Here is a 14,406-nt window from a genome sequence, read left to right as displayed (position 1 = left end):
ACCAAGGGAACACTGATATGTTTATCCTTCTGTCTCTGAGACTACGTATGGAGTACCAGTACATTATTTGGCACCTGGCAGGTATGCTGTGGTCAGTGCCTTTTCTTACTGCTCTCTTTATTGGTTGGCTGATTGGTATTTTGTTACATGCAAGAGAGTATTTTGGAGAATTATCCCGTGGGTATTGCTTGGCATGGTCAGTTCTGGAGTGCCACCTAGTTGAATGTAATCTTGCTTTTGAGGGCCATAGGCTGTGGCTCCAGCTCCTGACTTCATGCCCTCCTTTTAGGATTTCTTTCCTCCTGACCTCTCTGCCACTCTTCCTGGTCTGGGACAGATAAGAGGCACCAAGCTGACCTGTCCATCTTCCCTCAGTTTCCTTTGCAGCCAAGGAAAAGGGGTACTGGAATTCACATCACTATCTCCCCAGCATGTCCCCAGGCCCAAAACATCAAATAATGCATGCCACCAAACTGTAGTCCATTTCGTGTATTCCGGCAATGACAGTACATTCACCGTTTTTAGAGTCTAGTCCTAGGTCAGAAACTTATGAGGATTCCCTACCTGTTTGAATCCACTGGGTATAATTTTAGTCCCACTCCAAAGTTTCTCCCCTTCCTGCCTCAGGATGGTCTTGAACGAGAAGTAAATTAGTGTTTTTCAAAGCTCTTTTACAGAAGTTAATATGTTTCTAAGTGGCACAGCACACCTTGTTTTCACTATTAATAACTAGCCAGTGTGCCTTTGATGGAAGTCACCTTTTCTGTTTTAGAAGAATGGGTGGGGATTTGGTGAGGAGGGGGCTGAGAAGGACAGAGCAGATGAATGAATCAACATAGGAATAGCGAAAGGTCTGATCCTTTGGGAGAAAGGAGAAAAATAACAAAACCCTGATGTGCTGTATTGTATCCATTATGTCTGCTGAGAAATTAGGGTCAGGGCACCAAAACTTTTCACTATCTCTTGGTGTCTGTTTCAGTTCAGGTGGGGTGGCTTTCCCCTGTGATGGGTCATTTCCTTCTCTCCTTTCACATTCCAGGCTGCATTAAGATGACAAATTTCACGTATAGGTTCAGGCACAGGCATGAAAACCTAAGCTATTCAGCTGAGTGAGTGCAGATGAGTTGATTTATTGTGGGGGGAAAAAGGGGTGTTTGAAGAGCACAAAAGACTTTTGCGAGCCCAGCTCTGCAAGAAAGCACACATTAGATGGCCCAGGCCCTACCCGGAACCCCAGACTCCCTGGTCTGAGGCCTCATCAAACCTATCAAGTATGGAAGAGAAATGTTAAAGTAATTAAGAGACTTCTTTAAAGTACGCACACCTCCTCCGGGATGTGTGGATCACAGATGAAACTTGATTTGAGAAATAACCTTATAGTGGTTTGCAGAAATATTTGGGGTGTAATAAGTAGAATAAAGGTCTTGTGTTCTTTTCTGTCTGTGAACTCTGCAATAAATACTTCTCCTGCCCTCCCTTTAGGAGGGGGGAGAAAAAATCTTGGACAGCAGAGAGCAAGTCCATCAGATCAAACATGACTGCGTTAAATACTAAAATGTTCAAAGTCCGACTGAGATAGATAAAAGCTTTGATGGAAAGTGGATATTTCCCAGGGACATTACAAGCAATAATCCAGATGTTATGGTGTAATGCAACGAGTGTCCGTGGATAGATCAGGAGCTCCAGCCAAGTCGCGCCTGATACAGTCCTCAGCCTTGCCCTCCCATGCTGTTCCGCCATATGGAACCGATCTCTAGGCCCCTTAATAACCAGCTTTGGATTCCATTTTCACAGAGCTCATAGAGCTAAGTGGAGCTGTTTTATGGACAAGTTAGATAGAAGCCTTTCCAAGATAAACATCCAATTTGAAATTAGGACATACCAAGCCGCAAAATTATTTTAGGGCATATTTCATGGAAGTGCTGCCATTTTTCTTAAGCAATTGCCAGACTGTAGGATGCCCTTTGATCCTTTGTGGACATTACTCCCTTTTTTATAAAAAGGATTTTGAAATAGTTGCAGTGTTTAGGGAGGAATATATCTGTCGGAACTTTGAAGCATGGCCGTGGGACAGGTCATGCTTTAGCTTGTTGGTTGGCAAGTCAAACTTTAAGAAGAAAAAAAGCAAAAGGAGGAATTGCAGCAGGATATATGAATCAAAATCTCATTTTTGTTTTAAAGGTAGAAGTTTTTAGCCCATGTACCTAATAAGCTAAAAAATGTATTAAGCATATCAATATCTATATAAACATCTATAGCTATATGGGCATATATGCAGATACATCTATTTATATATTGTGATGATGTGTGTTTATGACCAATACAAAAATCACTTAATTTTTACTGTTTCATAAACTTTTATTGAGTATGTTATATCTGGAATATATTATTTTTATATATAATAACAATAATAATGATCATATATTATTCCGGATGGAACATATTCAATAATAAAGGTTTATGAAATAGTTAAAATATTCCTATACATATATTCCTATATATATACATATATATATATATATATGAAGTAAGAAGGAATTACTCATGTTCACCAGAGAAGAGGATATTTCTTTCTTTTTAAAATTATTTCCTCATTTGCCCCTTCTGTTCTATCTCAGCACCTGCAAAACCTATGTGTGTGTGTGTGTGTGTGTGTGTGTCTGTGTGGTTTTTTGTTTTTTGTTTTTTTTTTTTGAGACGGAGTCTTGCTCTGTCGCCCAGGCTAGAGTGCAGTGGCGCAATCTTGGCTCACTGCAAGCTCTGCCTCCCAGGTTCACACCATTCTCCTGCCTCTGCCTCCCGAGTAGCTGGGATTACAGGCGCCCACCACCAGGCACGGCTAATTTTTCTGTATTTTTAGTAGAGACGGGGTTTCACCGTATTAGCCAGGATGGTCTCGATCTCCTGACCACGTGATCCGCCTGCCTCGGACTCCCAAAGTGCTGGGATTACAGGCTTGAGCCACCGTGCCCGGCCTCTGCGTGTTTTAAGAGAAAAGTCACATGGATATTGATATGGTTAGACTTTGTGTCCCCACCCAAATCTCATCTTGAATTGTGATCCCCATAATCCCCACTTGTCAAGGGAAAGACCAGATGGAAGTAACTGAATTATGGGGGTGGTTTCCCCCATGCTGTTCTCATGATAGTTCTCATGAGATCTGATGGCTTTATAAGGGGATCTTTCCACTTCACTCGGCACTTCTCCTTCCTGCCGCCTTGTGAAGAAGGTGCCTTGCTTCCCCTTCACCTTCCACTGTGATTAAGTTTTCTGAGGCCTCCCCAGCCATGCTGCACTGAGTCAATTAAACCCCTTTCCTTTATAAATTACCCACCAGGCAGTTCTTTACAGCAGTGTGATAATGGACTAATACAGATAGGAAGTTTGGGAATATGTGTTTTCTGGAATGTATTTTGCTTAAGATTGTCATCAATGATCAAAATACCTAGTGTGGCATTGTTGCATCATTTATTAAGAGTGGCGAAGTGGCCTGGGTTCGATGAGGTAAGCTGGGCTATAATGACTATGGTACTGACATACCATTTGTTGTGATAAATTGTGACTAACTGGTGTCCGAGCAAATTGGTGTCTAAATGATCTGGAAGATATAGCGAGTGATGACAGGAATGAATATATAGTGTGAGAAATTCATTGCTCGACGATGATGCTCAGCACCATTTAGATTCTTCAGCCCATTTATTTCTCCTTCAATAAAGAAGCCTATGCTTGTGTTATTTCACTTATTGAACGGACAATGTAAATGAACTCTGCTAACTAAATGCAGCATGTGGATCATGTGGGGATCCCGACTCAGACAAACTAGCCATAAAAAGGCATGATTCAGACCATCAGGGAAATGTGAATATGCACTGTGTATTTAATATGCTAGACAACTTATTGTTAACGCCATTGAGTGTGATCGTAGCAGGATTGTTATGTAAAAACAAATATGGATTTTGCTTTAAGATATTTCAACCAGAAAAGAATGAAGGCATAGGTAAAATAAGATTTGCAAGACAGTGAATCTGGTAATTAAGTACATGGAGATTTATTATACTCTTCTCTTTACCTTTGTGTATGGTTGAATATTTACATAGTGGAAATTAAAAAATGAAGTGTGACTACTCTATTTACAACTTAGAACAGGACATTTGCCTTTTTCCTCCAAGGTATGTATGAGTGTGAGTAATATAATTTAGCAAAGGAAATAAGAGTTAAGTTATTGAACCCCTCCTGGGTCCCAGGTGCAGTGAGATGTGCTTTATACGCCCCCTTCCCTCCCACCCCCGCCCCAGGTCTGTAAAGCTCATTTGGCCAGCTCGGCCACTGAAGGCTCTATTTGGAGTAGTGAATCTTACATGGTATATAGGGCTTTTGGTAGTACCCCAAGGAATAAAGAGAAGTGGAGACAGATTCAAATGTGAAGGATAAATTCAAAGTCATTATTTCTGAATGCCCAGAGATATTTTGCTTCCTTGCAAAGCAATGCCTTGTTCTGGTATAATATCTCTGTTTCCCAGAATGTCTTTCTTCCTCTCACACTATTAAAATAGCTAAAGGCCCAGTTGAAGGAGTCCCACCAAGGAGTGCATCTGGGTGGGAGTACCGGCCAGTGCCAAGTCAAAGTGTTGCATATCCTCATCCTTCACTATATTATTACCACTCCAAAGCTTGAGAAGGAAGTCACATAACTGTGACAGCAGGTTTGCAAAACCAATGGAAAATAACACTTTTCACCAGGCAGGGAGGAATTTTTTTTATAATCAATACTGAAAGTTGGAATTCCTATGATCACTAAAGTCACTCTCAGGAATTAGAAGCAAGTTTACATGTCATCTTTATTTTTTGCTTTAGTCCTCTTTGATACGCAACCTACGGCTCTCTGAGTCCTTGAAAAAGAACCAACTCTGGAACGGGATTATAAGTATAACTTTGTTGGAAGGGAAGAACGTCTCAGGAGGAAGCATGACAGAGATGTTTGTCCAGTTAAAACTGGGAGATCAGAGGTATAAAAGTAAGGTAAGTTCTATCTTTTCCATAAGGAGAACGCTATCTTTAAAATAAAAAATAATTAAAAATTGTTTCCCACTTTAAATTTTACAAAAGTAGAAGTAATTTATGTTCAGCCCTCCTAACTATACTGAGGAGCAGAAAACAAAATAATTGTATAGATGCAGTCAATTAATGTGGGTATTGTTTTAATTGCTTAGTATAGTTTATTTTAATTTAGTAACTCAGAGCTAGAGAAACCTTATTAAATCATAGATTTGAATGTGTGACTTATTTTCAATTTGAAAATAAGCAAACTATATTTCATAGAATGCGGCAAAAGGGTAAGTAAAAGTTTTCAAAATGCTACAAAAATAGAATAGCATAATACGTGATATTTGGGTTAAAATATGTGAGATAATTAAAAATATTTGCTTTCTCTTCCTTGCTAGTCTTCACACCAAAAATAGTATCCAGTGCTGCTGTTTTTTGCTGGGATTAAAAATAATAAACTATCCAAAGTATGAAAAGAGATTTATTTTAAACAAACATAATGGCATTTTAACTGTCTTTAAAAATAATTCATCTTATTCTGCTGATCCAAATTCCGTTTAATTTTCAATCTTAGTAATTTGGTGTGGATTTTATTTCAAAAACTATAGTCCCTAAACCATGATAATTAATTAGTTTTACACAACTGTCAGACAGGAATATTTCCTATGTTTTATGGATTGAAGGAGCTCTGGGGTACTGGAAAGTTAAATCACTTGCCAAAAGCCACACAGGAAAAAAAAAAATCAGTGGATGATTTTGAAAATATAACCGAGGATATTTCTAGCATCGAGGATGCAGCAGATACAGACGAGCTGGAAAATGATTTAGGGAGGCAAGAGGCTGTGCATACTGCACAATTTTCAGTACAGAATCAAATATTAGATGTCATTTACTCTAGCACAAAGTAGAGAATTGAAGCTCATATTGAAGAATAGTTTATAAAAAATGTGAAAATTGAGGGCCTGTTATGACAGAAGTATGCAGATAATTATTTTAACCAGGTAATTTCAGGCTTCGCCTCACAGTGAGGGTATCCAGGATAACCATATCTCTCTACTAAGATTCCTTTAGCTTGCCAGGGTCAGGCTAAGGATTTATGGAAAAATTATTCATCACTAAGCACACTTGGCCCTTTGGACTAAGGTGAAGTGTAGAATTAGTTCAGTATCTGCTACATTCACCCTTGGGGAACACTGCGTTTAATTTGTGGTCTAACAGGGTTTTTCTTGTATTTTTTTTTTTTTTTCTCCCTGGTTTCTAAATTCTGTGATCCAATATATTAAGCCTGATGTGAAAAACAGCTGAAATGATTTTACATGACATTGGCTACAGCCGAGGTCTGAGTTCTGTATGTTTTTCTGATGCAAGAATAGTTGGTACAGGGATTTAACACCTGACACTGCACCCCTAGAGCCTAATACTCTGCGACCATCATTCTTGCTTACTTTGTACTCACAAATTTAATCTCTATATAAAGGAAACAAAAATGAAAATCCGGCCAACGAACCAAATGTAGAAGCAGTTTGAGTGACTTTTGAAGAACACAGAAACACTTGTGGAGTTTTCAAGTCACTCTTATTAATTTTTAGGTTTGGCTGCAGTGGAATTTCCTAGTCTTTTCTCCAATCCTAGTAACTGGATTCACTAACTTTGGATTTAAAAATACGTGGCATGGCCGGGCGCGGTGGCTCACGCTTGTAATCCCAGCACTTTGGGAGGCCGAGGCGGGCGGATCACGAGGTCAGGAGATTGAGACCATCCTGGCTAACACAGTGAAACCCCGTCTCTACTAAAAATACAAAAAATTAGCCGGGCGAGGTGGCAGGCGCCTGTAGTCCCAGCTACTGGGGAGGCTGAGGCAGGAGAATGGCGTGAACCCCGGGGGCGGAGCCTGCAGTGAGCCGAGATCGCGCCACTGCACTCCAGCCTGGGCGACAGTGAGACTCTGTCTCAAAAAAAAAAAAAAAAAAAAAAACGTGGCAATATACAAGTCATGGGTTTCTCATTTAATGCAGCTGACAGATGTTAATTAAGACCCTAAACTGTTAATTTATATAGTTGGTAAGCTAGCATTGAATGGATATGCCAACAAAACTGTTACTTGCATTCAATTAAGCAATTAGTGCGATGTCCTATAAGAGAGACAATTGTAAGATGTCTGTTGATAGATGTCCACTGTGTATGTGTGTGTATAATTTATGGTTTCTTGTGAGGTAACAGTATTCTCTGTAACTTGGTGGATAAATTATTGGATCTGGGGGGCAGCTAAGACAGTAGTAATGTTTTGCCAATTCTTGAACCCACCAAGTCCCTTTCATTCTAAAAAAGGAAGTTTACCTTTATAAGGGGTGAGGTCCATCATCTTGACTCCCTACAGTTTAATGATGAAATTAATGTGTAGCTTCTGTAGCAATGAATGACATTTTAAGAAAATAAATATTATAACTGCATGTTTTCTAGACACTGTGTAAGAGTGCAAATCCGCAGTGGCAGGAACAGTTTGACTTTCACTACTTCTCTGACAGGATGGGCATTTTGGACATTGAAGTGTGGGGAAAGGACAACAAAAAGCATGAGGAACGTCTGGGCACGTGAGTCCCCTCTGCTTTCCAGTGGCGGGAGCATGTTTCTGCATGGGGCTGGTTCTGAGAGGTGATCTTTATCTGTTAGGGCTGAGGGCACTACCTTGCATCCCCCACCCCAGAGTGCCATCAGTGACTGGATGGCCAGTCCTAACTGGGGGAAAGTTTGCTTTTCGTTTTTGTTTGTTTAATTGGGAAATGTCATTCAGTATTGATTAAAATAGTGTGTGTAAGGAATTACCTAAATAAAGTTAAGCTGCCATCTCAGACTATTCAAAACATTTTATATAAATTTTCAATATACCCTATAATTTTGGTTTTGCTACCTAGTGAAATGTTATATAATTCAGTAAACGTCTAAGGCTAGGTGTTCCCATGATGGAAGCATTTCACTGTCCTTGATGTACTTTATAGCACACCAAGGAATGGAGTTTGAGGCCAAATCTATTTTATTTTATTTCTTTACTTTTGGACCCTCTCAACTGAGACACTCACATGTGTAATGAACAATAATATCAATATTATTGCTTCTTCCTAGGGTTGTAGTGAAAAATACAATGAAATGAGGCAGCATAGGTGCTGTAACCCGCATACAGTAAGCAAAAAGGAGATGCGGGCAGAAGCACAGATCAACTCTGAGCTTCAGAAAAGCCGTTTGAGTTACTGGTATCATGCCCATTCTACAGATGATGAAGTGGAGCTTCGGAAGTTTACACATCACTTGGCTTTGGACTTAGTCATGAGCTCCAGAGTCAGGATTTTGTGTTTTCAAAGACTAAGTAGTTTTCTCCATCAAATCACTTGCCTCGTGTTCATTCTGTGTATGTATTATTTGTACGCAGATCTTAAATTTAGAACACAGATGTTGAAAGGGATCCCAGCCACTGTGGGGTGTCTTTTTCGAAGCTGGATCTTGGGTTCAGGGAGATGCCTTAAGGTCACCCCTTGAGGAATGGGAGGGCCCCCTCGCACCTCTCCTCTGTGACCAGAGCATCTCAGCTTTTGCCTATGCTCTATATTGGGATTCCATTTGAAGAAAGGGTTTTGTTGCTGAAAACTAAAGATTGAGGACCACTTATCTAGTAAAAACCCCTTCATTTTACAGACAAGGAAATGCGGAGGCCCAAGGAGGTGAAATTTTTTTCATCAGTAAGGTGTTTAGAGGCATAAACAGGTTGAGACCCAGCTAACCCAATACCTGTGCAGGGCTTTTTCTCAGTAAAATGCTTAGCACAGTGTTGGACTGCTTGTTGTCATTGCCTCATCCCACCTCAGAATCCTGAGATAGATGCGTGAGGAGTTGAGTACCCGTGGAATGTTGTTCCGATGTCTCTCAATGTGGGGACCCTGTTGCATGGGACTCTCTGGCATGTTGCGGGATGTTTAGCAAAGCTGGTTCTCACCTACCTGATACCAGTAACTTTCCTTGATTATTGTGTGGAAAACACACAAGCTTGTGTGTGTACACACATGCACACACAGCATCCCTTTGTTTTATCACACGTGTCCAAACATCCCTAGGGGACCAGCACCGCCCCCACTTAAGACCTCTCACCTCACCCTCCACATCTCTGGTTGCATTACTTTGCACCGTCTGCACATCCCCAATTCTATGCTTGTCTGTTAGATTGCAATCATTTCTTTCCTGGCCATCTCCCAGCCGGGTTTGCATTTAGGAGAAAACCCACTTCCTGTGGTCCTGTGGTCCAGTCTTCTACAGACATGGCCTGTCGGATGACTTCTGTGACCTTGTCTGTCACTTCTCCACCCACACAGGGGAACTGAGATAGCTCAGGCTCAGGTACTTCTCAGTGTCTTTGATGTTGTCACTGATATACCAGGACCCTTCCAGTACGGATGGTAGTAGGATTTGAAATTTTGTGCTAGCCCAAAGAGCAAAGATCAATTACGCAAATTCAGAGAACTCTGTGTCCCAAAGTGTTATCTGAACAGTGGGAACAGGGGCCTCCTGTGATGAATGGCCAACGTGTTGTTGTAGTAGGTGCAAAGAATAATGCCCCTGCATTTCACAAGTCATTGTGCTGTCATGCTTCCTTCACATAATAGGAAACGCTTTTCCAAATGAGTGTTGGGTTGCTTCACAGAGACAAAAAAACTAATTTAAGATGTCTCTTGTAATCCATGTTTTGTCATTTGGGTGTTCATTTATTATTTTAGCTATTTCCTGTTTGTAACTGAGATATATACCTGTCTTGGTGGTCATTCTGTTCTTCCTCTTTATGAATTTTAAAGAATTTTTTTTTTTTTTTTGGCATCCTTTTCCTTTTTCCTCTCCTGTAGTACAAAAGATAACAAAAGTATCTCTTGGGAGCTGGTGCTACTGCTTTACTCTGCAGAGCTTGCAGGTGGGGGACATCTACGATAAAATATCGACTGCTTCTCAGACTGAAAGATTGTGCTAGCATATGTACATCACTGACATGCTACTTATGGTTCCTTCTTCCTGGCTATTGTTTAAATATTTCAAGTTTTTTTTTTTTTTTTTTTTTTTTTTTTTAAACACATTTGCTTTTCTTTGTGATCTTCATTCTAAGGCCCAGCTATTTTCCAACTGTTGGGAAAAACCTTTTTGCATCAGGGGTCTCTCTGCTGGTGCAAAGGTATCGTAACTCTCCTCTCCAAAGCCTGTCTCATGCTTTGTTTTTGGATAAAACCTTGATATTCATAATTGAACATGACAGTTAAAAATCTAGATGGACTCTCTGGGGAAATTCTCTTCAGGGAAGCTGTGTAGGCAGTTCAGTGGGAGGGAAGGAACATCAGCTCTGGGGTCACACATCCTGAGCTTGCTGATAATCACACTGTCGGCTAATTGTGGGACTTGGACAGTGGATTTCCTGTGGCGTCTGGCTCTGTATCTGTATAATGCGCTCACTGGCCAACTGGCAGGGTCGTCATGGCTAACCGTAACAACATCTACTTGACATCGTTTATTCTCTTGCGCACTCTGATGGTAGGTATTACTTATTATTAATTTTGAGATTTTTCTGCATGTAAACTGTAGGTCCTCACACCTTGGCAACTCAAATTATGCCATTTAAGAAAATAAGATATGACTAGTAAAATTCAATGTACTTTTTTCCTCCAAAACAGCATAGAATTTTTTGATATTTTTTGGTAAAAGTGAGCAGTGACCATCGTCAAGGACATGGTAGGAGGGACATCCATTGATGGAAGGGTTGGGCAGTGTAGGTCGGCCTGAACAATACTGAAGTTTTATAACCATGTATGATAAGGCTGGGGTAGTGGTTGCTTACGTGTAGAGAAATCACATTGGCATGGGTAGGCTGTTAGCTTGGTGATGGTTAAAACATGGACCTGCCCCGTAGGCCCCTCCTCCAGGCTTTCCTGAGTCATGGGGAACTTGCCGACTTCCCCTTTTTTCATAGTCCACCTACCTGCAGATTCCCCCTGAGCCACAAGTAACCCCTAAAAACACTGAGGTTGGTAAGATGAAGGTGCTTGGGTAAGATCAATCATCCCCTGAAATTCTGTTGCCTACCAACTCCAGTGTTTGTTCATGGGCAAAACAAGCAAAAAAGCATCTGATCTGAGATAGGAACAGTGAGCCTTTAGGGAAGTGTAAGACATAAAGCTAAGTTTAGCCGGCTCCAACTTTGAAACAAAATGTCAAGAGTATGAATGTAGAGTAATATAGATTATTCCATTTTGAGCCATTTCAAAGTAATCATACTAATTTCTTAAAGTATATTTTATATTTCAAGGGGATTCTACAGATTAACTCATTATAGAATTTTCTAGACTTAATTTAGTTTGGAAAGATTAAGAATGGGAACCCACAAGCCCATTTGGACTGGCATACCTCACAGTCCCTCCTCGGTCCCAGATGGTGCTGTATAAAGCAGCTCTGACATTCTACCAGTTTATTAGTGGCTCTGAGGCAGTGAAAAATCTGGGCTGGAATATTTCTCTGGACAAATTGCACCCCATGTCGTTGATCTGCTTTTACAGCCAGGCTTGACACATTCACCATTTTCCTTCTGTTCCCTGGCTTCCTTTGCCTCTGAGATTTACAGCTTTTAAAACTCTAGCACTCTTTTCTGCCCCTTGCCTTTAAGTTAAAAGCTGACCAGTCTGTAATATAAAACATAGAATTATGGTAATGAATAAGAGGTTAAAAGCTATCATGGCAAGTAAAACTTGAGCAGGTTTGTCTGACTGATATGGTAAAATTATGTGTTGAATTAAAACATTAAAATGCTGTGGGATTAATGGAGAAAGACAAGAACGGGAGGTCAGAAACAATGCTAAATCAGCACATTAACTGCCTGTGGGCTAGAGAGGGTGGCTTTAATATATGCCTTTTGCAGGAAAGGGAAAAAAAAGTAATTTAGTCTGTTTTCTTCAGGTGAGTAGAACAATGGCATTTTAAATCTGGGAGGCACCTAGTAAATACATTTATTTCAATTCCTTTCCTACATAGGGAAAGAAACAGAGGCTGCAAAAGATTTAGTTAGTTCAAGGAAAAACACTATAATTTGGAGTTTTTGACTTTATGAGTTTTATTACAGCGCTGACATTCATTCTTTTGTGCATTCAGTGTATTCAAATCTTCAGATCTAGAGCACATTGTATGTTGGGCAGAAGGCAAAGTACTTGATTCAGTGGACAATGATACAGAAAAGGCTGCTGTCCTTGGGCACTGATGAGTCTTGGGCTACTACAAGTAATCAGGCAGTGGCAGTAGGTGGAATGAGGGCTGCAGGTCCTGGCATCATGGATACCAGTTTGGGCTTAGAATGGAAGAGGAGGCTTCCTTGAAGAACAGCGGTCTAAGCTGAGACTTGTAGGAATAGTTGTAGTTAACAAGGAGACAAGAAGAAGAGCTTTCCAGGAAGAAGAGCTTTCCAGGAAGACAGCAGAACATAGGCAAAGGTCTGGAGAGGAGAGAGAGCACATTCCCTCCGAGAACCTTGATGGAGTGGAAAGATCAGTGGTGTCACATGATAAGGCTAGAGAAGAGGGCAGGGGTGAAGGCACAAAGCCACTGGATTCCATGTCTTGCAGATGAGCGATGGGAGTTCCTTCCTAGACACTAACACAGCAGTGACTTGGCTATTTTGATTTCCATCGTGTAAATCTTGTTGTTGCAGTGGAGCTGCTATTGATTACATTTTTACAAAGCTGATGTTGGAATAAAAATTTCCTGGTCACCTAAGGGCTCGGTGTGTTGCACCTTCTGAGTGATCGTCCAAAGACATTTAGTCCCCTTGTGTGTGAAGTCATATGTGATGCCACCGGAACAGACCTAATTGGTTCATGCTCATTAATTGAATTCCTTATATAGATGCCCTGAGTGTGTGTTTTCCATATTGTTTCTATCAGACAGAAGAGAGCAATTTTTATAGGTTTTATTGCTTTATCCATTTTTATTAACTAACAGATCATTGGATATTTTGACCAGCGTTTCTTGAGCCGTCGTGAGTTAAAAAAATTTACATTAAAAAAAAAAAAGACGTGTAATTCACCACCACTAAATTACAAGTATTTCTGTACTTCAGGGGTCAGCAAACCAGGGCTTGTAGGTGAAATCCATATGGCTGCCCGTTTTTGTAAATAAAGGTTTTTTTTGGGAAAAAACCTTCATTTCTTTACATTGTCTGTTACTGCTTTTATGGTACAAGGGCTGATTTTAGTAGTTGCTACAGAAAACTTATGGCCCACAAACCAAAAATATTTAACTATTAGCCCCTCACACCTGCCCATAACAGGGAAAGGCTAATCCTGTATCCTACCAATAAGACGTAGCCAAAGAGAGGACAGAAAAGAAGCAAGGTTTTACTGGTCTTCAGCAGTGACTAGAAAGACGTAAGAGCCCAACCAAATTATTTAGTACTTTTGCAGAGAAGAATCCATTGCACTAATGAAAAAGAAGTCTAGATTCTTCTTTTGGGATTTTTCGTATTGCAGATGTCTTTGATTAACGTATTATAGAATGTTTACGTCTTAAAGACTTTAGATTTTAGTCCATTTGTCTTTGAACCTAAGAAAAAAACACAAAAAGCCATTTTGGTCATTTGATATTTCTCTTTTGGGAGGTTGGATGAGTATTATGGTTAACAATATTTGCAATTTGAGGGAAAAAAGTCTTTTTCGTTAAAAAAAAATTCTGTTGCTTTTCTGATAATGCAGTAACCTCTTACCAGGTTGGGGTTAATGAAAATAATTCTTCCAGTCTCTGGCTAATGTCCAGAGCTTCTGGTTCTCCTTCAAACTTTATGACAAAACTGGAGCAGTGTGAGCTGGAGTTGAAATAGGTGAAATATGAGGCCTGAAGAAGGTTTTGTATGAAATACATTTTTTCCGTCTCCCGTCTTTCCCCTTCTTCCAGAATGTGGAAATAAATAGGGACACCAGGTGGGTAGAAGAGTTACAGAATGTTTATAAAAAGTCATCGTTAAAGGGGGCCTACTATGGTAGCTTTAAATTAATTCTTAACATACTGGTTCATGTGGTGGGTCAGGACCTCTAAGAGGCTGGGTCATAACCCATGTCCAGAAAGACTAAGTTTTAATTTTGATTAACATGATGCTAATATATCAGTTTAACTTGTTCCTTCTAGTCACTGAGAAAGTACAAGTAAATATTCGGCTGGATTCACTCGTTAGTTATCAAAGACTGTGAAATCCATTAAGCTGATGCCTAAATCTTCAACCTGTTGCTCATGGGACTCTAAACTACAAATGGCTATTTTTCATGGAAGTGTTCATTCTAGTGAAGGGACTAATTTTTTTTATAA

General features: G+C 40.1%; 1 protein-coding gene across 20 annotated transcripts in view; it reads left to right on the top strand.

Moving 5' to 3' along the window:
* The window catches only part of MCTP2 (multiple C2 and transmembrane domain containing 2), a 256,284-nt gene that overhangs the window by 121,360 nt on the left and 120,518 nt on the right, over nt 1–14,406 (top strand). For all 20 annotated transcript variants that reach the window (XM_063640081.1, XM_055277123.2, XM_063640079.1 and 17 more), the window contains 2 exons: nt 4,855–5,019; nt 7,504–7,634. In XM_063640081.1, the coding sequence (XP_063496151.1) occupies nt 4,855–5,019; nt 7,504–7,634 (296 nt within the window). The remainder of the gene's footprint in view (nt 1–4,854; nt 5,020–7,503; nt 7,635–14,406) is intronic.

This window comes from Symphalangus syndactylus, chromosome 5, assembly GCF_028878055.3.
Source record: "Symphalangus syndactylus isolate Jambi chromosome 5, NHGRI_mSymSyn1-v2.1_pri, whole genome shotgun sequence".
NCBI lineage: Eukaryota > Metazoa > Chordata > Mammalia > Primates > Hylobatidae > Symphalangus > Symphalangus syndactylus.
Note: the sequence above shows the minus strand (reverse complement) of the source record. Positions and strands in the feature narration are given on the sequence as shown.